We start from the raw sequence: 24,081 nt of genomic DNA on the forward strand, positions 1-24,081 counted from the left end.
TATTTTATTTCCTTCTGTGTTTTTGTGATACACTTGAGCCTTGAAACAGTCATTAGAAGAAGTTCAGGAGTTCAGTATGTTCTGATCAAAAATAATACATCATATATATTTTTCTCACTTAGGTATGAATATTTGTAATGATATGCATTTGTCATGATTTAATTGATATTCCATGTTGTTTGCATAAGAAAGTATATAAATGTCTGGTCAATTTACCAGGCATATTTGACAAAGAGGCCTAGTATATTATTCTTAGAAAGCTGTAGCATGTTTGGAAGAATATAAATAAAGTGTGTGTATGAGTACAACTGTGGGCACATTAGCACACAAATGCATATACTCACACTATAGCTTGAGCTTTATTTTCAAAGATTATACTTTTTGGTGGAGTAATATGGAGGAAAATAATGTTAGAGAATACATATTCTCTCCTCCACTAATCATCACATCATGAGAAGTCTTTCCTTTGATTAATGATCATAGCCCTTTTGCAGACTGACCTTGGAGACCCTTGAACCTCCCAGTTCTATGTTCACATCCCCTTCCATCCTGAACAGGGGAGTCAGTCCTTTGGTCAAAGATGGCAGTTACTATGCAAATTATCTTCAGATGCTTGCAACATGACCTCTTAGATTCTAAATTGACCCAAAGCCTACATTAAAAACATCAATTTTATAATTATAGGACCCACCAGTTCACCTTGTCAGCTGTAATCGTTTGTCAGCCATCCAGAGTTGGGTCATGGAGAGACAGGGTTTTAATATATTCTTTGAAGTCATTTATTTTTCTCTACCTGTAGCCCCCAAGTGTCACTATTTCAGGAAAGCCTAGAGGTAGTTAATTCAGTTTTTTTCTAACCTAAAGCATTGTTAAGGAGGGTAAGTGAATTCTGGCAAGCTCTGTGAAAATCAGTAACCTTTCATCATCCTGGACTAGGAAAAAGAGTTGACTTCACTAATATGAGAATACGCTTGCAGGGGTTTTGTTTGATGTTGACTTTTCCTTCCTCTTTCTCCACATCCAGCTGTGATGAGCAGTGGGGTGGCCTATACTGTGATGAGCCTGAGACCTCCCTTCCAACCCAACTCAAAGACAACTTCAATCGAGCTCCCTCCAACCAGAACTGGCTGACTGTGAACGGAGGAAAATTGAGTACCGTCTGTGGGGCTGTGGCTTCAGGGCTGGCTCTCCATTTCAGCGGGGTGAGGGCTTGGCTGTTGGTTACACATTTCTACATCCTTCAAGTTTTCCCCCAAATGGTTGAGTCTCTTTTGAAGTATAATGGGTAAATCAAGATGCAGAAGGTTAGTTACCCTAGTTGCCCTAAATGCTCAACATTGATCTGATCTTGCAACTTTATACAAATCAGAAAACGGTGATTATTTCCAGTATTTTCCTACCACAAATCAGTTCAGCCAATTTAATTATGCAGAGTAGTATCAGTGCAGAGAATATTTAAGTACACATTTTTAAAGGACTTAAATGGATTTCAATCCTGGAAGGGCGAGCACTTGCACAGTGTGTGGGGGCTTCCATCTGGATATAACTCTAATTGAAAACCCTTGAGCTTGCAACAGATATGGGATTTAAGGAGCCAAAAATCTGGAAAATGAGCTTTGATGATTCCTGAATGTATTAACAACAATTAATTCTTTCTGAAATTATTCAAGAAAGAATAATTGTCGGTAATTACTAGGCACTTGTATTTATAGCATATTATTTTGTGAATGACAGCAGCAATGTTGGGAACTTTCTTTAAGAAAATTTATAATTATTCTCCTTTGCTGCCAAAGATGAACTTTGTTTCAGAACACAGTTTCTCCAAAATCATGATTAGACAGGCAAATTAATTTTTTGAAAATAAAAAATTTGCTATTAACTCTATTTTTTTCTACCATGCTCTAACTTTGAGTTTGCATTGGTCCTAATGAAGTGTATTATTTGTGTTTAGTATTTTAGCTTAAGAGTAAAAATAATAAAGTGTATAGGATTTTCATCATCATCAACATCAAGAACACAGTGTTTAGGATTCTCTTCCTGGAGTATGTGGACCTCTTAAGTGACCTAGATTTCCACATATTTTCAACCAAGAAATACCTACCTATAGACATTAATTAGTGAATGAATATAGATGACATTAAAATCTACTACAAATAAAAAGCGTTGCAACTATTATCTGTGATTTAACTAAATTATACAAAAATTTTCAAACATAGGCATTAAAATTTTCATATTAAAGTAGCCGTCCCAATGTGCTATTCCATTGATAGCTGATGCCTTTTTAAAATATATATATATATTAGGGGCTGGGCTGGGGCTCAGCAGTAGAGCACTTGCCTCTCACATGTGAGGCACTGGGTTCGATCCTCAGCACCCTATAAAATTAAATAAACAAAATAAAGGTATTATGTCCATTTACAACTAAACAAAACATTATATATATAAAATAAATGCCATTCAATAACAAGAGACAGTTTAATAGTTTCTTTAACCCCACCCTTCACCTTGCTTATTAAAAATATATATAAAAAGAGCCAGGTAAAGTGGTAACACCTATATTCAGGGGGCTGAGGCAGGAGGATCACCAGTTTGAGGCCAGCCTGGGCAACTTAGTGAGACCCTGTCTCAAACTAAAAATGGCTGAGGATGTAGCTCAGTAGTAGAGCACTTACCTAGCTAGCATGTAAAAGGCCCTGGGTTCAGGCCCCAGTACCATAAATAAATAAATAGATAAATAAACAAATAAATTTATATATACTTTTAGATAAATACACATGTATAGAAAATCTCCTTAGAATATATGACCCTCTGTATTGAATACTGAAATTTCCATATAGTAAGGAAGTCTTGAATACTAAAATCTCACAGTTGAGCAAATGTTTGCCGAGTATTTACTACGTACTGGGCACCATGCTAGGAGCTGGCATAGCAACAAGGATGATAAGAAAACCAGAGCCACGACACGACTTGGACTACAAAGGACAGAAACCAGAGAAATTCTATAATCTGCAATCAAGATTCTTTATCAGTATTTTTTTTATTCTCTTCCTTTTCCATAGGGTTGTAGTCGATTGCTGGTCACCGTGGATCTAAACCTCACCAATGCGGAGTTTATCCAATTTTATTTCATGTATGGATGCCTGATTACACCAAACAACCGTAACCAAGGTGTTCTCTTGGAATATTCTATCAATGGAGGCATTACCTGGAATCTGCTAATGGAAATTTTCTATGACCAGTACAGTAAACCTGGGTTTGTGTTCTGTTTTATCTCTAATAAGTAGTCTGTTGAGCAAAAATCTTCACCAAAGCTACTAGAAATCAGTCTGTGTCATGAAGAAAGGTTTCTGGATTGAATAAATAGCTGGTTTGGGTTTTTATTTTAAAAACAGTTATGTTGAACATGGTGGTGCATGCCTGTAATCCCAGCAATCTGGGAGGCTGAGGCAGGAGGATTGCAAGTTTGAGGCCAGCTCAGCAACTTAGTGAGGCCCTAAGCAACTTAGTGAAACCCTGTCTCAAAATAAAAAGTATAAAGTTATTTAGGGAGGTGGCTCAGTAGTTTAGTGCCCCTGGGTTCAATCCCCAGTCCAAAAAAAAAAAAAAAAAGGGTCTAGGGATGCAGCTCCATGGTAAAGCATCCCTGGGTTCAATTCCCACTTAAAAAAAAAACAGTTTTTAAATCTCAGAATAAGAAGAAATATGCTATCATGAGTCAACAGTGAATAAACACAATGCAAAAACCCATAGAAATTAGTAAGTGTATGATGTTTAATTTTAACATTTTGGGAAAATGAAAACAGAAAAACAAATATTTATTTATATAGTATCCACTCAGTTTTAGAGAATTTTGGGCTAAAAAAATAAATAAATAAAATTAGATGTAAGCATTCTTAAGAAGTCTAGAGTCTATTTTAGAACCCCTTATTAAACAACCTTGACTAAACACACAGCGTATGGGTCATTTAAAAAAAAAACAACAAATTTATATTGTTTGTATGTAACAACAAATCCCACCATTATGTATAATTATAATTCACCAATAAAAGATATGGGGGGAAAGGAGAAAAAAAATACTATCGTAGGGCCAAAAGCAATCAATGTAATCAATTACAAAGGTCGAAGTAATTATTAAAAAGTAAAAGGGCCTATTCATTAAAGTAGAAGGAAAAAGAAGAGGAAGAGGAGAGGAGGAAGGGCAGAAAAAGGAGGAAAGAAATACAACCCAATCAAGAAATACAGATAATAACCAGGAGGGGTGGTGCACACCTGTAATCCCTGTGGCTTGGGAGACTGAGGCAGGAGGATCACAAGTTCAAAGCCAGCCTCATAAACTTAGCAAGGCCCAACACAAGTGAGACCATCTCAAAATAGAATATAAAAAAAGGGCCTGGGAATTGGCTCAGTGGTTAAGTGCCCCTAGGTTCAATCCTTGGTTTCAAAAAAAGAAAGAAATACAAAACATATGGGTAATAAATAAATAGAAGGAAAACCAATAGAGTGGAGAAAGGGATCAAGGGAAAGAAGAGGGGAGAGAAAAGGGAAGTATTGGGGTTCTAAATGGAGCAAATTATGTGATATATGTTTATGAATATGTTAAATGAAACTCTATGTATATCTATAATGCACTAATAAAAAAAAAGGATAGTCCCTTACTATATGACAAGCCAGATACAGGTTAAAAATTGAGTAAAATAACAAATTTATAAATGATTATTTAAATTCAATATATCAGTTAAGAATAGGTTCTACCAATATAACCTGAACAAAAATTTTTTGCTCTCATGTAAATCCCCCCAAAAGTAGCCTAGGGCTGCGGGACTTCACAAGCAGCAGTGACCCCAATTCCTTCTATCTTCTTGTTCTGCTACACTTTGTGTGACTTTGATCTCATAATTCAAAAAGGGCAGCAGGAAGGATGAGGGGGCAAGAAGGATATGCTGTCTCTTTAGAGCCACTTCCTAACAGTAGCACATACTTCCATTCTCATTCCTAGAATTTAGTCACATAACCACACTCAGATGCAAGGAAGGCTGGATTTGTCTTTATTCTGGGGAACTAGTCATCTTGATAAAAAGATTGGCTCCTATTTGGAGGAAGAAAAAATAGAAGGGTAATGGAGGAAATGTCCGCAATCTCTACAAGCAAAATTTTAAATCCTTTTAATTTTAAATTAAAGTTGCAAATCAACTAAGGACTCCAACTGCAAGCTAAGTGGTACACAGTGTAACAGTGTAAAAAAAATGTACTCACCTATTAAGAGGAGATAATACTTAAGTCAAGTAATCTGTTTCCCTGGTCTTTGGGGAGGACTTTATTGACTCTGAAGCATGAACACTTCAGCAGCATAAGCACAGGGAGAGGGAGCTGTGTTTCTACAGGGTGGAAGCATCCCATCTGATCTACTTAGTTCTCTGAAGGAGAAACTCATTGACCAAGGTGGGAACTGTGGTCATGATTTATTTAGACTTTCAAGCAGCCTTAAATAACTTTCTACCCCAGAAATTTTTAAATGTGGTTAAGGATTTATCAGAGAAAGAAAACTAATTTAGAAACAGGACAGAAAAAATATTTTTTAAAAAATCATTGCTCCAGGGCTGAGGTTGTGGCTCAGTGGCAGAACGCTCACCTAGCACCTGTGAGGCACTGGGTTCGATCCTGGGCACCACATGACAATAAAATAAAGGGGGGCTGAAGGGATAGAAGGTGGCTCAGGGGTAGAGTGCTTGCATAGCATATGCGAGGCGCTGGGTTCGATCCTCAGCACCACATAAAAATAAATAAGTAAACTGAAAGTATTGTGTCTAACTACAACTAAAAACCAAATATATGAGGGAAAAATCATTGCTCCAAATAAAGAAGTACTACTGTAAATCCCCCCAGAAGCTGGTAGATTTCTGATATTATTAATGTATTTGAAAATGTGAATTAAATGTGCTGAATCAGTGGGGTAAATTATAAGAAGACGTCACAAGACGTTCACACACACATTCACAAATGGAAGGTGGCAGATGAGAAGCATGAGGAAATGAACTTTGTAGAGGACTCTGCCTAGAAGCTGATGTCTCTACACTGGCAGGAATAACACAGATAAGGGTCTAAAATCCACACTGTACTTTTCTTCCCTGACATCAATACCCATTAGGTTGCCATGATCCAAAGAGTATACAAAATGATAGGGGAAATCAAAATAGTATTTAAAATCATAGTGTTAGAAACCCAATAAAAGCTTCCTAGCTTTGATGAATCTTCGTTGGTTCATGCCTGGAATACTGCCGATTATCCTGGGCACTGTAATCTCAAAGAAGACATAAAAAAGAGAGGAAGGAAAAAATAAAAAATACAAGATGATACCATGTAAACAAAACCAAAGTCATGAAACCTCTTTAATGTGAAAGGCAGATTCAAGTGACTGCCACTGAAGATCTCAGCTGGGGGTTCTTCTTGGGATGGACTTGAGCTGGTTGGTCCCACCCAGAAGCACTGAAAGGCAGCCTTTGAAATTAAAGAAAGCTAGATTAGCATAGATTTAAAAAAAAGAAATGATCCTTTATGCAGAGGAGAGTAAACCTAAGGAAACTATTTTCCACAACAGACTTTATAAATTGTGAATATACATTTAAAAGGGTTTGATGCTTTCCTGAGTTTTAATGCATATTTTGATTAGAGGATTTTTCAAAACCTTATTTCTAGCTAATAAAAAGTTCGTGTGGGAGCACAGACTTATGTATTTCTTTGTCTTTGGTGACTAAGTCAGGAAGAGTATGCCAGGCTGGCTTATTATTAGCTCATTTCTCATTCGGTATTTCTTCATAGAATGTTTTTGATAAATCATACAATCAGGGCTGGGGTTGTGGCTCAGGAGTAGAACGCTTGCCTAGCATGCATGAGGCACTGGGTTCGATCCTCAGCACCTCATAAAAATAAAATAAAGGTATTGTGTCCATCTACAACTAAAAAATAAATATCAAAAAGAGCATACAAACAATGTGTGTCTATAACTCAGACACCTGATAGTATACACCTGAGAGTTCAAACATCCGTCACAATCCAGTGTCCATATTCCAATCCAGTTGCTGGCACTCAGGGGACTAGAATGAACACAAAATGCCAAGGGAAAGAGACATTCGTATCAACCTTTGGGGACAGGGGCAACACCCTCAATATTGGCTGTGCCAACTAATGTGCCATGTTGTAGGCCTACAGATACCCCAGGTATTCAAAACCCTGTGGAGTCCCTCCAAGCCTGCCACAGACAGTTCCAGTAAGTGGGGAGTTCCAGGATGCTTGCATTTGTTCACATTCTATTTCCTCAATTTAGTGACTACCAAGACTGTAGAATCAAGCCAGTTAATTGTGGCTTTTAAAAATTATTTTATCTAGCGCCCTCTCCTATCTCGCCTGCCATGTAACATAAAATATCTATCACAGGTTGCTTGTGTTTTACTCATATATGTGACAAAGGTTTTCCTACCACCATCTTTTTCTCATAGGTTTGTGAATATCCTTCTCCCTGCCGATGCTAAAGAGATTGCTACTCGATTTCGCTGGTGGCAACCACGACACGATGGCCTGGACCAGAATGACTGGGCTATTGACAATGTCCTCATCTCAGGCTCTGCTGACCAGAGGACTGTCATGCTGGACACCTTCAGCAGTGCTCCAGTACCCCAGCATGAGCGCTCCCCGGCAGACGCAGGCCCTGTTGGGAGAATTGCTTTCGACATGTTTATGGAGGACAAAACTGCAGGTACTGTTCACTAACGCTAAATAAACTACAGTGGACACTCAGTCATTTGTGTGAGTCTTCTCTAAAGAGTGAAATGTGGGGGCTGGGGGTGTGGCTCAGTGGTAAAGTGCTTGCCTAGCACATGTGAGGCACTGGGTTCCATCCTCAGCACCACATAAAACTAAATAAATAAAATATTGTGTTCATCTACAACTGAAAAATTAAAAAAAAAAAAAGTGGACCCTTTCAGCTGCCCAGGTGGTGCAGAAACAGGGAAAAGTTGTCATCCTTTGCTCCTCACAACCTTCCCAGTTGACATTATAACTAAATCTTTTCTTTCATTCAAACTGGCTAGTGCATTTTAATAAATAGCACTTTGGGGGCTGGGATTACGGCTCAGCGGTAGAGTGCTCGCCTAGCATGCGTGGGTTCAATCCTCAGCACCACATTAAAAAAATAAAAACTAAATGAGTGGAATAAAGGTATTGTGTCCAACTACAACTAAAAAAAGTAAATATTTGGGGCTGGGGGTGTGGCTCAAGCAGTAGCACTTTCGTGCCGCCTGGGTTCATCCTCAGCACCACATACAAATAAAGATGTTGTGTCCGTCAAAAACTAAAAAAAAAAAATATTAAAAAATTCTCTCTCTCTCTCTCTCTCTCTCTCTCTCTCTCTCTCTCCCTCTCTCTCTCTCTCTTTAAAAAAATAATAAATAAATAAATATTTAAAATAAATAAATAAATAAAATAAATAGCACTTTATAATTTTATGAACAGGGATTTTCTCTTCTTTGAATATTTTCATTTCTATATTTTCTGTTTTCCACTTTCAGTAGAAAGCCAATATTTCCTGGCTACTTGTTTTAATATCCAAAGATAAAATGTGTCTGACAGACACATTTGTTACTTTCATATTTCAGAAAGAATCCCAGGTTTTGCTTGTCCTGGGTCCTGCCTGTTATCCTTCCTTCTCAATAGGGGCAGTTCAATGATACTGAACACTAGGAAGGACCTCTAAATACTATTCTCATGTGTAATGTATTGTTTTCTTAAAAAAAAAAAAATTTAGTTGTAAGTGGACACAACACCTTTATTTTATTTATTTATTTTTATGTGGTGCTGAGGATTGAACCCAGTGCCTCACCCATGCTAGGCAAGTGCTCTACCACTGAGCTACAATTCCTCCAGCCCTATTGTTTTCTTTTTATTTCATACCATTCTAGTAATGTTAAGTGGCGTTATGTATTAAGTATGTGCCTTTGCTGTGCTTTGGTTATACTACAGAAAACAGCATTTTCATAAAAAGTAGTGATCTTTAATTATGTATCTCATACTAACCCTGCAAATGTATCTAAATGGTAAATTTAGATACACATCACTGTAGCTATGCACACAGGGGATCATGTTTTATATTCAGTTCTAGCATAACAACCTGGATAATTTTAAAATAATAAAACTGGGAAGAATCTTCCAGGGGAATGATGCTTATTTATATAGGGAAAAAAATTTGAAATGTGTGGAGTTTTAAATACTTAAAATACTTAATTATTAATGCTTTATTGTAAAAGCAATGTGTGTTCTAAATGTGAGATTGATAAAATGCAGAAAATCATGAGAATTAAAATAAATATCACTTAGGGGACAACCATTATCAATATTTCAGCATATTTTCTCAGAGTATCATTTTTCCTTTGTCTTTATGTAAACATAACAAAATTATAATCAAATCATACATATATTTTGTAACCTGCCCTTTTCATTTAGAATTGAATGCTGATTTTTTTCCTCATGTCCTTAAGAACATTTTAAAAATAAAATTTTAATAGCTTTATAATATTTAATCATAGTTTATTCCTTTGATGTTGCTGAATATTTAGGTTAATTAATTTCATCTCATTTATTAGTATAGCATGTGGCACTATGGTGTAACTGCAAATATTTACTAAAAAACCACACTTGCAAATAGAAAAAGTTTAAAATGTCCCTCCTCATTAGCAAATAGTCTTATTCTCTTAAGAAGTTTATTAAGATTTGCTTATGTAAATCTAACTGAGAACTTTGCTAAGTAACTCATTTATTTTCCCCTGTGCAATGATTTCCATTAGGGAGTTTAAGAATCTGAGAATAATTTTAACACTGCTTCTATGTGAATAAAAGCAAATACAGACTAATTTTTCAAGTACCTTACTCGTGATTTTTACTTTAGAATTAATTGGTGATATACAATTGAAGGAACAAATTTTCTGGCTCCTGTCTGTCTTACAAAAAATGGAATTCCTAAAAACCGGAACATCTACTTACAGAATAGTTTCTGATATTGCAGAAGAGATTGCTGAGTTAGTTGATTAATCCTCTTTCATCAGGATTGCAGAGTTCTAGCATAAAATGAAATATGTACCATAGAATAAACTGGCTCAGAGTATTCTAATTGGAATTCAAATTTCTGTGCACTTTGACTCTTGAGTCCTATATCTGTGATGTAGGATTAAATGTGTCTCCAAATCCCTCATAGTGGAGACACAGATAAGGATATTGCAGTAGCCATTTGAATCCCAGAGATAAGCTGCTTGTTCTACAGGCACATGTTATGCTCAGACAAAATCAAACAGACACACCATGGGTGAAGCCTGAATTACAATGAAATTGCTTGGTCTCTTCTCTGGATCCTCTGAGGCCATCTGACTCTGCTGCTTGTATCCTGGCCCCAAGCCTCCAGTTACACTTGTTCATCTCCATTGTAAATGTGGGGCTAACCAGGAAACTTCTAGAGAAAAGTTGGACCTGTCAGATCAAAGTATATCATTAGATGAAATTTATGATATGTTTAATTTCTAATCATTCTGGGATAAAAATTAGTAAAAACACCTACACCTCTTCCAAAAGAGAAAGAAAATCGTGAGGGGTGTGTATTTAAGAGAAAAAGACTCAACACATAAGATATATTCTGGACTAATCAATTCATTATCTTGCTACTTAAAGTTTTCTTTAGAGTCTTCCAAATCTATCCCATCAGTTTTTGTTTTGTTTTGTTTTTGTTTTGAGTACCTTTCTTCAAAGAGTTACTGTTGATCTGGTTTAGAAGAAGAATCAAGATTTATTTAAAGAAATAACTAGAATACTTAAAAATCCATACCTAAATATTCAAATATGAAGAGGATTGTTGACTTAAATTTACAATAGCATTATTTTAGAGATAAACTGAGTTTCTAAAATAATCTTAGTTTTTGCCAAATTAAGTATAGCTTCACAGTTCAGAATTAAAAGTAGTCTTTATAACAAACTGTACAATACAAAGATTTAATTTTTCTCAAAAAATTTCTGGGACCTCTCCCCAAAATCATCTCAGGATCTGGGGAAGAGGGAAATGGAGAATCACATATAATGGGTATAAAGTTTCTGTTATATAGATGAATATGTCCTATTATGTATTATGTACAACAGTTAAGAATATGATATTGTGCACTTAAAATATGTTGAATACAGTATCTCATACAGTATCTTCTTATTCAAAAATAAAACACATACACATGCAACGCACACACACACACAAGAGAACATAAAGAAATATTTGAAAGTGATGGTATGTTTACCTTGGTCATGGTGATGGTATCACACGTGTGTGAGTATATCCGAACTTATCAACTTATGTATATACTAAATGTGTACAATGTTTGAGCCTCATTTATACCTCAATAAGGCTACAGAAAAATTTTATTACTATCTTTCTAACTACACAGATAATACTACTAGAGTTCAAGTAGAAGCAACTAACTCTCTTCCTCATCATGTTACTAAAAATTCTTTCTCTCTTTCAGATGCTGCTTACAAAGTTAAATCTGTCAAAAAATTAGATAAATATTTCCCTTTGATTTTTCACTTGCAACACATCCAATACAAATCTGCTCTTTTTCTTTGCAAGTGTAGACTAATTCCATTACTTATACTTGTCTGTGTACTAAAAAAGATAGTGTGTATATCTCAGTAATCCCAGTATCCATGTTCCAAAAAACAGTATATTTACATTAGTGGGATTGTATGTTACATACTGTATGTAAGAGAGGTTTTTACTTAAAATAATTCTAATTCTTGCAGCCGTACCTGAAATAAAAATGTTAGTTATGACTGAAGAAAATAATTCTTAATCTTGCTTAAAGTGAAAATTTACTTAAAGCATTTTTGTCATAAGATTTTTTTCTTTTTTTTTTTTAAGTGAATGAACATTGGCTATTCCATGATGATTGCACAGTAGAAAGGTTCTGTGACTCTCCTGACGGTGTCATGATCTGTGGCAGTCATGATGGACGAGAAGTATATGCAGTGACCCATGACCTGACTCCCACTGAAGGCTGGATTATGCAATTCAAGGTGAAAACGTCATGGCCTTGATTACATAAATAACCATACTTAAGCAATATAACCAATCAAAAACATCATAGAGACAAAGATCACCTAATATTTCATTGACTTAATACATAGCTTGAAAAATAAAATTTAATATTTAGGTAACATACAATTCACTCACCTATATATTGCTTAGTGATTACAAATATTTCATTTCTGAACTATTTCAAGGTGAATCTTTCATAAGAGTAATTGTGTTTCTGCTCAGGATTAAATACTGATAGAACAAAATATTGATAATAAAAAATGTAAGATACTGATTCCAACTCCCTGACTTAAATCACTATATACCTAATCCCTTAAGAGGAGGCTCCAATGGTTATTCTTTTCTTTTACAAGAGCATTTGGATGTTTCTAGAGGAAGGAAATTATAGAAAACAAGCATGAGTAGAATTCATGCCAGGATCAACTTTGGCCAAGATTTTGGTTAAGGTATTTTGTCAACTGATTTATTTGGTCTACCTAAATCTCACTTTTTTTAGGGAAAAAAATCACATTATGGCTGTCTCCATAAATGAAGGGTGCTGTGCTTTATTAAAAGTAACTTCTATTCTCCTTCATGCATCTAACTTATAGTCAAAAGTGATTTATTGAGAGTCATAAATTGTATGACAAAATAATAAAATTGGTAAAGCTGTTAGCAATCCTTCTTGGTCAAGTATTCTGCCAAATAAAAGTGCCAGGACATTAACAAAACAATTTGTAAGAATAACCCAGGCCTTTCAAGGCAATCAGCCAGCATGGCAAAAGCACAGGTTTCAGCTTCTCTCCAAACCCCCTCCACAATACATTTGGCACTTTCTATAATTTGTCACCTTGGGCAACTTGTCCACCTCCCCTGTCCATTAGCAGAACAAGTAATGAACCTGAAAATACAGTATGGTGTATACCAAGTGTTTAGCAGCTTTCTTGCAGCCAAGTCCTTAGAGCAGAAATATGTAATACGGTTTTGATGATCTTGATGTTATTTTGATTTTCTGTTTACTAGATCTCTGTTGGATGCAAAGTATCTGAAAAAATTGCCCAGAATCAAATTCATGTGCAATATTCTACTGACTTTGGTGTGAGCTGGAATTATCTAGTCCCTCAGTGCTTACCTGCTGACCCAAAATGCTCTGGAAGTGTGTCTCAGCCATCTGTATTCTTTCCAACTAAAGGGTGGAAAAGGATCACCTACCCACTTCCTGAAAGCCTCGTGGGAAAGTAAGTAGAAAATGTAAATTCAAGACTGAATTCAAGCATCACATCCAGCAGTTGATTAGGAACACTGTCATCAAGTCAGAAATTATGTGTGATTGTGTGGAAAGTGTTCTCAACATCCCTAAATCTTAGGGTGCTCTAATCAGTGACTTCCATGATGAGCTGACTTCATGAGACCTCAAGTTGCAATCCTCAGACTTGAGAAAATGATCCTTGGCATATCCTTCCATTTTCCACACTATCATCATTTGGAAACAGCAATAGTGATGGCCTTGGAGCCAGATGAAAAGGTGTATGTGACCTTATTGACCTTGTGGACTGTAGTCCACCATGCACATATGCTTTCTACATCCATAATAGGGCAAACTGCAAATCCTAACTCTTTGTGCTATTTGTACAAGTCTGGCTTGTAGGTTCCATTTTTTTCTTATGAAAACATTGTGTTCCGCACCTGCAGTGAAAAGTAATTAGCTTGGAGCAATGGTGAGCCAAAGTGGTCAAACCATGCTCTGGAAAGTCTGTGGATATGTTAATTTAAGGTAATTCCAAAAGAGTTCCCTTCTACTATAAAATTAAGACAAGAGACACATTAAACAAAATGACAAGTGTACCTCTACTAAATTAATCATATAGTCTAGCTAAATGAAAAGCCTTCTTGTGAAACAGATTGTGATATATGACCAGAACATACAGAGCTTTTGAATAATGTGCATACACACAGCTTTTCCAGTGTCCTGTAGTTATCACTTACTATATGACCACTCACAGCTTCCTGGAATACATTTGCTGGAATGAATCAGTTAGCATGCTAGGAAGCTAAATCAGGATGTTTTCAACTACAAGTAACAAAAATTTTAAAACCAATTCAAATTGGCTTAATTAGAAATGAAATTTGTTTTATCTTTGATGAAAGAATCCAAAGATAAATGGACACTGGGATTGGTTGATTTGCAAATACACATGTCTTCAAGGATACTATTCTTTCTTATTCCCTTGTTCTTTGCTCCTCTGTCCACAACAATGGTGTCATACTCAGCTCTCGGGTTGATTCCACTTTTTCTTTTCTTTTTTGGTACTGAAGACTTAACACAGGGGTGCTTGATCACTGAGCTACATCCTCTGTCCTTTTTGTTTTTTATTTTGAGATAGCATCTCTCTAAATTGCTCAGGGCCTCGCTAAATTGCTGAGGCTGGTCTCAAGCTTGCAATCCTCTTGTCTCAGCCTCCCAAGCTGCTGGCGTGCACCACTCCACCCAGCCTGATTCCACTATTGAACATAAGATGACAACCAAAAAACAGGAGCAGAATGCTTCCTTTCCTATTTCCAGTGGGAGAGAAAGAGAGTTGCTTTATTTTCCAGTAGATCCAGAATGAGTACATCTTTGCATCCCATTGGTACAAATTAGCCTATTCCTGAGCCGCTTAATAGTTAGAGAATTCATAATCCAATAATATCTCATATGAATCATCTGGGATGAAATGGATGCTGGGGAACACCTCAGTACTCACTTGTTTCCCCATCCTATTCTCTCTTCCTTTTTTTCTTTATAATGAGGTATAATTTGCATCCAGTAAAATGCAGACATCTTAATTGTTAAGATCAATGAGCTTTTACTCTTGTGTAACCCATGTTACCACATCATAAAACAAGATACAGAACATTTACATAACCCCAGAAAGTTCTTTCATGCACTTTGTACTCTTTAAACCAAAATTGTGTGACTTATTTTAATATAGGGTTAATTGTGAGCCTTGTTTTACCCCCAGAAGACAGAGGAGAACAATGATAAAATTTAAAATCTCAGGGAAATTAGCCTTTAATATAACCCTTTTCTAATTAGCATAGTTACTCTGAGAATATTGATCATCTTCAGGGAACTCAGAAGTTGCCGTTTTCCGGCTGCCTGAGGGCTGTGTGATATGTGGCGAGCTCTGTGAAAGGCTTCGCTCTCCTTCTGTACAAGTTCAGAAATGTAATCAGTGAATCTAAGTTGCCTTACAACCACCGAACTGCAGTTCATAAAAACCTGATCTATGAAAGTTATAGCTCTGTATTTTAAAACATTCCTATTGCTCACATGGAGATTCCACTGATTTCATTTTGTTTTGCAGGTTTGCTCAGATATAGTAAAATTTAGTAGAAACCAGCTTTACAGCTCCATGACTAGAAACAGAAAATGGTGGTCAGAAAATGTTTTTTATTAACTCATTTCATCTAGCAAGAGATTCTTAATTTTTTTCCCTCCAGTACTAACTATATATGCAGAATAATTGACTTAAAAAATTAACTTTTGTTTTGCCAATAGTCCAGTAAGGTTTAGGTTCTATCAGAAGTACTCAGATATGCAGTGGGCAATCGATAATTTCTACCTGGGCCCTGGATGCTTGGACAACTGCCGGGGTCATGGAGATTGCTTAAAGGAGCAGTGCATCTGTGATCCGGGATACTCTGGGCCAAACTGCTACTTGACTCACACTCTGAAGGTAATGTTAAAGCCCCTACAGAAGCATTTATTTTTATTAAAGGTCATGCCTAGGAACCAGTTTATGTGTATGATTATTGATCTAACATGAGATTCTTTGGGTACCCCAGGAAATAAATCCTTTGGACAGAAACTAAAAAATATGTCTTAGGTTAATCTTAGATACAAGAATATTAGGAACAACAATTTATGCAATTCATAAAATAAGTCAGACTATATGGGTTAAAGAAGATGAACACTTTGTTTCCTTTTTTTTTTTTTTCCAGGGATTGAACCTAGGGATACTTTTATATTTTTTATTTTGAGATAGAGTCTCACTATCTCACTAAGTTGCTTAGGGTCTTGTTGCTGAGACTGCCTCAAATTTACAATCTTTCTGCCTCCATCACCCAAAAATGGGAGCAGGTTTCTTTTTTCTTTAAAGCTTAATTTAAAATCAATAGTGAATTCTTTCTTAAGCCTCATTTTTTTTCCAATTAACGCACCATTTGAATAAGGCTGTTGTTGTTGTTGTTAAATAAAGCAAATAATATAGACATATTATCACAAAAGATCAAATTTTCAAGCAGGATTAAATGAATTTTAGTTCAGAAAATTCTATGTTTTAGTTTGTTGACTGCTGAAATGCGGTTGTATATAAAGAATAAAAAGGTCATTTTTGGAGGTGTTAGCTGTTCCATCATTATTTAACATGCAAAACAAACACAGTTGCTCAACACAGTTGCCATATACACATTTTATTTCTGCAAATAAGTATAAAGCATTCATCATTATGGCAACAGAAAAATGGCTAAGCGATAAAGCACAAGTGATTAAAATCCAACAACTGAGAGGCAAACGATGTAAACAAAGCCTGTTCTGTCATTTTTGTTTCCTCCAGTACTTCCACAACTTTGGAATTGAAAAATATTAAAATTAAAATTGAAACAATGCTCACTTATGTCTGAAGATGTTAGTCCATTGTCAACAAATGGAGTTACCACATGAGAAACATAGCTTTATAGCCATGGGTAGTAAATAAACAAAAAGAATCTAGTCTTTCACAAACATGCCAATTTCATTAGTATTCCTAGGTTGGATAAGAAATTACACAAATCTAAATGGTGAATTCTGATTCAGACCCTTCTAATGAGAATCTGGACAGTCAACCACTCATTTCTTCTAACTCGTGCTCTTTCATATACACCTTCATTTATAAAAATTATGTTCATTTATCACCCTTAGTGAATAAAGTAAAACTGACATGTGATTGCATGTCTTTAATTATAGAGCTGACTGTGTTCTAAGTTTGAGGAAAAAGAGGGTCTATTTAAATCATCTTAACTAGCACAGAAAAAAATGTCATTTTTTTCTGGATACAATTACTGAAATCACAACTCTAGCAAACAGTTTTTATTAAATATTTTCATCATTTAAAAAAATTATCTCACTGGGCATAGTGGCACATGCCTATAATCCCAGCAGCTTAGGAGGATCACAAGTTCAAGACCAGCCTCAGCAATTTAACAAGACCTTAAGCAACTTAGAGACCCTGTCTCAAAATAAAAAAAAGAAAGAAAGAAATGGCTGGGGATGTGGCTTAGTGGTTAAGCACCACTTGGTTCAATCCCTGGTACCAAAAAAAAAAAAATTATGTCAAATGAATGAAAAATTATATTATGGACAAAATGAATGTACTGTGAACAGAAACAAAAGAAAATCTTGGCAATGATATGAGAGAATAAGCTAATTTGGCATAAACTGTAGCTGTGCACCTTTATTACTCTTTGGAATAAAGTCTCTTTAGAAAATAGACTATTTCTAATTGTTGATCATTTTTAGTTAAAAAGATAAGCCAGAGACTCAGGGAAAATGTTTTATTTTGAGTTTCAAGTATTTCTCCCCATCACCCTGCAACTTGGCTCTGATAAAACATGCAAAAAGTATGTCCCATGGCCTTCTAATTCTAAAGTTTCTTTTAACTTTAAACAGAAAGCTTTGGTTTCAAATATCCTTCCCTAACCATAGAAGCATTCTAGGTTCACTGAATGCTAAAAGTTGAAGGGTTCTGGCTGCCTAAGGAGTCTCTGAAGTCAGGGGCCACACACTCCAGGACAACCCACTGGAGAATGTTGAGGGGAAAGCATGAAAGGCTGCCTATATTTTATTTTTCTAAATTTTTATTTTTACACATGTTTAATAATATAATAATAAGTTACAACAGTACTTCTGTATGCTGTGTAAATTAATATATGTATTTGGAGTATGCACTTGAGTAAATTTTTACAAATGAGAATGTTACTGTAGTTGACATTACAATTGTTTGAGATTTTTAATCTAGACTTTACTTTCTAATTATTAAGCATTATTTAAGCAGTTATAATGATCTTCAATATATAGTGGAAGAGAAAATTGTGGAGATATCCTGTTGGCTTTTTAAAATATCTTTGGTAAAGCACTGAAATCAGCTCCTATTTGTTTTAAATTCAGTTAACTCTGTATTGTCTTAAGTATTCTATGGGTATTATCTGAATTTTTTTTTTCTTAAGCAAATTCCACTTACTTATTTTTTCAGACTTTCCTGAAGGAGCGCTTTGACAGTGAAGAAATCAAGCCTGACTTATGGATGTCCTTAGAAGGTGGAAGTACTTGTACTGAGTGTGGAATTCTTGCTGAAGACACTGCACTCTATTTTGGGGGATCCACTGTGAGACAAGCTATTACTCAAGATTTGGATCTCAGAGGTGCAAAGTAAGTCAATGTTTAATTATTTTTATTGCAACATAGCAAATTAGCCCCAAAGCAACGAACACCTGTGGAAGAAATTGTTATCTAGAATTTGAGCAGGGTGTGTTCTAATTCCTTATTCTGATAGAGAATATGTGCTTGCATTTAGATTCCTGCAATACTGGGGACGCATCGGTAGTGAGAACAACATGACCTCCTGCCATCGGCCCATCTGCCGGAAGGAAGGCGTGCTGTTGGACTACTCCACTGATGGAGGCAGGTTTTAGGGGCTAATGCCACACCTTCAAGCACATTCCCAAATTACATCCAACATCCTTCAGAAACATCTCAGCAAAGCTTTGCTCACAATGGCAATCTAAAGAGTGACAAAGAAAAAGCTAAAGATCTCGCTCCCATTACATGTTCCGTGCATGTGACTTCTGTATTAGGCAAAATCTACCCAAAAAAAGGGATCAAGAGAGAAATCACATTAAAAAAATAAACTCCAAACTTTATTAATGAAGAAAATCCCCACTAGCTTAGCTAAAACTTGCTTATAAGTGACATAATTAATAAAATCTAATGTGCTTTTCCAAGCAAAAGATAATTTTTAAACATTTTAAAGCATGTTTAAAATTTTTGTGTCAATAAGCAAATCGTAAATGCTACAGAGATCTACAAGAAAACCTCATTACTAGCAGTGAAAATATTCTGAATTCATGAGTCTGTCATAGAATAAATTCTGTTTTATTATTCTGCTCAACAAAATTCTGTTTTATTATTCTGGAGTAGCTAAGTAATAGACCAGCAATACCATGAGGTCTTTAGAAAACATGCTATAACAAACACATATCATTCTGAATAACTAGTTGATAGAGGAATCTAAAGTATTTAGCCTTTCAAATGATATCTTCTTAAGTAATTTAACATTTCATCTTTTCAAACAGTAAGAGGCAAACCTTAAGCCAGTGCAGTAGCACATACCTGTAATCCCAGAGACTTTTGTTTCGTTTATAGTGCTGGCAATTGATATGCAGGGCCTTCTGCATATCAGGCAAGTACTCTACCACTGACCGATGTCTCCAGCTCCCAATTTCAGAGACTTGGGTGGCTAATGCAGAAGGGTCACAGGACTGAGACCGACCTCAGAAACTTGGGCCCCATCTCAAAAAAAAAAAAAAGAGAGCTGGGGGTGTAGCTCAGAGGTATAGAATTCATGGGTTTAATTCCCAATACCAGAAAAACAACAAGAAAAAATAAACTTCACACTAGTTCAACTAACTATAAGTGCCATAGAATTATAATAGCTATGTTTTTTAAATACTAGAAGTTATTGTCATAGAAACATGAATCTTATAGTTTATGAGAAATAATGCCTAAAAAGAATCAGAACTAAATTTTAAAAGCAGAAAATAAGTCATTTTTACTTTAATATTCATTTTGGTCAAGTATTTTTAAATATCCTTCCCCTCATATCACCAACATCATATTGAAACAGTGTTTATAAGTGGTGAATAACTACCTTAAAGTCAGCAAAATCAATTTGCATTTCCTAATTGAAGAGTGTAGTATCTGCAGTACACTGATGATTTATGGGATTTTTTTTCCCAGGTAAGTTACTTTGTTGGTATGTTTATATTTATAGGAATTACTTGGACTTTGCTCCATGAGATGGATTTCCAGAAATATATTTCTGTTAGACACGACTACATACTTCTTCCCGAAGATGCCCTCACCAACACCACTAGACTTCGCTGGTGGCAGCCTTTTGTGATCAGCAATGGAATTGTGGTCTCTGGAGTGGAGCGCGCTCAGTGGGCGCTAGACAACATTTTGATTGGTGGGGCAGAAATCAATCCGAGTCAATTGGTGGACACTTTTGATGATGGTAAGAAACAAGGCATCAAACAGTTTTCTCTGTGAGCAGTTTGTGTTCTTATGTCTTCATATGAGTCACTACATGAAAGGAACTTAGAAGAGAACCTAGCACATACTCCTGCTCAACAAATGTTCACTGTGGTTGTACCCAGTGGTTTATAAACATTTAGAGTTGACTGCTGGTTCACATGTCAGCTGATAATTTAATAAACCCTGCAAAAAGTAAAATGTCTTGCTTCAAATGTAATTTGGAATTATAATGCCCAAAAATAATTTTAGTTCCTTGAGTAATTTCTGTATCACAGAGATACATATTGCAATGGCTTAAACAGTCTACCAAGAAGAGTTTTGTAATGATGCAAATTACCCAGAAAAGCAATTATGTTTTGAAAGTGGGGTAATCATTATATTAGCATTCAGTATTTTTTTCCTAAATTTGAGTCCTCACCTTGAATTTATATATATATTTAAGTAGTTAAATAAAATAAGTCCTAAGGAGTAAGCAAAATGTTACATCATAAACATGATCCAGCAATAAACCAATCAGTTCAAGAAAATAATATGCCGTATTGCTTCCAATTTGCCTTAACAGAAGGCACTTCCCATGAAGAAAACTGGAGTTTTTACCCTAATGCAGTAAGGACAGCAGGATTTTGTGGCAATCCATCCTTCCACCTCTACTGGCCAAATAAAAAGAAGGACAAGACTCACAATGCTCTCTCCTCCCGGGAACTCATTATACAACCAGGATACATGATGCAGTTTAAAGTAAGGGGAAGTGGCTCTTCAAAACAGAAGGGAGTGTTGTACTGGGGGATTGGGGGAGAATTTTTATTTGGACAGCTATAAGGAAACGATTGATTTCATTCATTAATAAAGACTCTCTTGTGAATGAAGGAGGTAATCTTTCACAAAGGTCTTTGCTCAAGTAAGATGATTTAAGCATAGACAGAATCTCTGAACATGTCGGGGAAGTAGCAAGAAGTATAACTGTAGTGTATCTCATAGATGTAATCTTGATTTCAGTTTCCCAGACCTTATAAATAAAAAGCTCAAATAAGCATCTCTGCCCACTTCTCGCTCTGAGACTCTCCTATGTTGCCCAGTTCTCTCCTTGTCTTTCCCCCACTCCATGCCTGTCATGTGTCTCAGATCATTTGCTTCTTGGTCCACCTTTTTTCAGTATATCCTTCAGTTTTCCCTTGTCTCTGACTTCACAAACCTGTACATTAGCCCAGTTGGAGCTAATGGGAACAAGAGGGAACTTTCAAATCTTTTTAGCTGCATATTTTATCTGTATATAGAGATAGAAGGGAAGGCAGAACAGGTAATTCATAGAAAGAAAGAGTAATAGCAATTAATGTCTCTCCATTTCAAAACACACTACAAAAATGCAGTTTATAACTAGATAATTTAAGGACATCACTTATTCGAATTCCCTTATTTAAAAAGATTTTACTACAGTGATGATTAATAGTAAGAATCTTTATTAGCAGAAATAAAAATGTATGCACCAGGCACAGTGGCGCATGCCTATAATCCCAGCAGCTCAGGAAGCTGAGGCAGGTGGATTGTGAGTTCAAAGCCAACCTTAGTACAAAGTGAGGCGCTAAGCAACTCAGTAAGATCCTGTCTCTAAATAATACACAAAAATAGCACTACAAACAGGTCTGTGGACCTGGCTTAGAGGTCAAGTGCCCCTGAGTTCAATCCCTGATACCAAAAAAAAGCATTTGCTTTTTGCCTTGGCACTGTTAAACTCTCCTTCAGAGACTAGAAGGTGAGGCAAGCTCCCCAATGCCTCTGCTCCCTCAGGACTATTAGCTTTAGTGGCATGAAGGTTGTCCAAGGTCATATCTAGAGTTACACCATCCCTACTTCCAGGATGTTCCTTAAGAGTGAAAGTTTGTCTTCAGCCAGTCCCACACTGTGGCCCATATCAAAGGCATCACATTTGATTGAGTTGACGGGGGCTTCTCTTTTGGAGCTTCTGTCAATCCAAAACTGAAGGAGACTTGTAATTTTTGTCTCTAACCCAAGTCAATTTGTTTAAAAGAAAGTTTGTCCCCAGAAATAGTTAAATATCACTGTATCTTTCAAAAACTGCATCCCTCAGTGGGCTGGGGATGTAGCTCAGTGGTGGTGGAGTGCATGCATGAGGCTGCAGTTTCCATCCCCAGCACTACAAAAGAGACACACAGAGAGGGAAAGAAATAAACCCTGTATTCTTCAAAGTTACCATAGACTTTCTATGCTGCATCCCATAGCTCTCCTCCATTCCTCTCCTGTGAACCATTTGACACTATTGTCCTCACCTCTCCAAACTGTGGAAATCTCTTTCTCCTTGGCTTCACTGCTGATTATCTTATCTCTACTATTTTTTTTTTTTTTTTTTTTTTGGATACCAGAGATTGAACCCAAGGGTGCTTAACAACTAAGTCACATCCCCAGTGCATTTTATGTTTTATTTTGAGACGAACTCTCACTAAGTTGCCTAGGGCCTCTCTAAGTTGCTAAGGCTGGCTTTGAACTTGTGATTCTCCTGCCTCAGTCTCCTGAGTTGAGTTGCTGGGATTACAGGAGTGTGCCACTGCACCCCGCTCTTTGAAATCTACTTCTGTCTCCTTTTTTGCTTTTCTTCCCTCAGCCCTCTAAATGCCAGCATTTCTCAATGCATCTCAGATTTCTTCTCTTTTCCATATACATTGGCACTGCTGGGAATTTTATCCATTCCTCTAGCTTCAAGTCTCATAATCTGAAGAAGTAGATCTCAAATCTGCATTATCTGACCTTGGCTCACTAACTATTAACTCAATATTTCTAATAGCATCTACATGTTTCTGCTTTTTCTAATTAGTACCTCAACTTAACATGTCTAACAGTCAACTTAATATCTCCCCCTTCCCCATACAACTCCTCTTTCTGATTTTTCTGTTCTGTTGATGGCAGCACCTTTCACCTAGAAACTAGCTTGAAATATTAGTCTTTGACTAGTCACTTTTCACAGTTAATCAATTCCTGTACCCTTCTAATTCTAATTTACAATATTCTTAGCTTCTGTGGAATCTACCGTTTGCACTCTCACCACTCCATTCTTGTCCTAAGTCCACTGTCCACTAAGTACTCTTTTTACACCCAGCCTCTCTCCACTCCTGACTTTGACATCAAAGTGTGATTGACATTTACAGCTGAGTTCATCTGTCCACTCCTCATCGACCTTCAATGACTCTGCATTGTATACAAAATTAAGATCAAATACCTTACATTACAACTCATGTTCTTCCAAATTCAACTGATCTTTCTAACCTTGTCTCCCAACATCCCACATACTCTCTACTTAGGTCCAAACACACTATGTGCTGTGATCTACACTTCTGTGTCTGCTAACACTCATTCTTCCACCCAAATATCTTTCTCCTATCTCTATCTTTCAGACTCTTCCCATTCTTCAAGGGGCAGCTCACATGCACTCTATTCAATAAACTATTTTCTAATACATCTAATCAAATACAATTTTTCCTTCCTATGAAGTACCACAGCATTTTACTTATATCCTTTATGATTCCTATTACCATGTTTTTTACTCTCCCTTTGAATTCAGAGTTGTTTTACTCAGGAGTGTATAGTTTTTAGTACTCATCTTCCCTAATATTGGCACTGAAATAGGATTTAATGATTAAATAGA

At 36.1% G+C, this 24,081-nt stretch overlaps 1 protein-coding gene across 2 annotated transcripts in view; it reads left to right on the forward strand.

Annotated features, from left to right (window-relative positions):
- Positions 1–24,081, forward strand: part of Reln (reelin) — a 466,520-nt gene that overhangs the window by 423,353 nt on the left and 19,086 nt on the right. For both annotated transcript variants that reach the window (XM_027926303.3, XM_027926304.3), the window contains exons 48-57: positions 1,025–1,202; positions 3,060–3,253; positions 7,494–7,750; positions 11,939–12,093; positions 13,118–13,332; positions 15,636–15,813; positions 18,367–18,542; positions 18,688–18,794; positions 20,164–20,406; positions 20,989–21,164. In XM_027926303.3, the coding sequence (XP_027782104.3) occupies positions 1,025–1,202; positions 3,060–3,253; positions 7,494–7,750; positions 11,939–12,093; positions 13,118–13,332; positions 15,636–15,813; positions 18,367–18,542; positions 18,688–18,794; positions 20,164–20,406; positions 20,989–21,164 (1,879 nt within the window). The remainder of the gene's footprint in view (positions 1–1,024; positions 1,203–3,059; positions 3,254–7,493; positions 7,751–11,938; positions 12,094–13,117; positions 13,333–15,635; positions 15,814–18,366; positions 18,543–18,687; positions 18,795–20,163; positions 20,407–20,988; positions 21,165–24,081) is intronic.

The sequence above is a fragment of the Marmota flaviventris genome, chromosome 1 (genome assembly GCF_047511675.1).
Source record: "Marmota flaviventris isolate mMarFla1 chromosome 1, mMarFla1.hap1, whole genome shotgun sequence".
Classification (NCBI taxonomy): domain Eukaryota; kingdom Metazoa; phylum Chordata; class Mammalia; order Rodentia; family Sciuridae; genus Marmota; species Marmota flaviventris.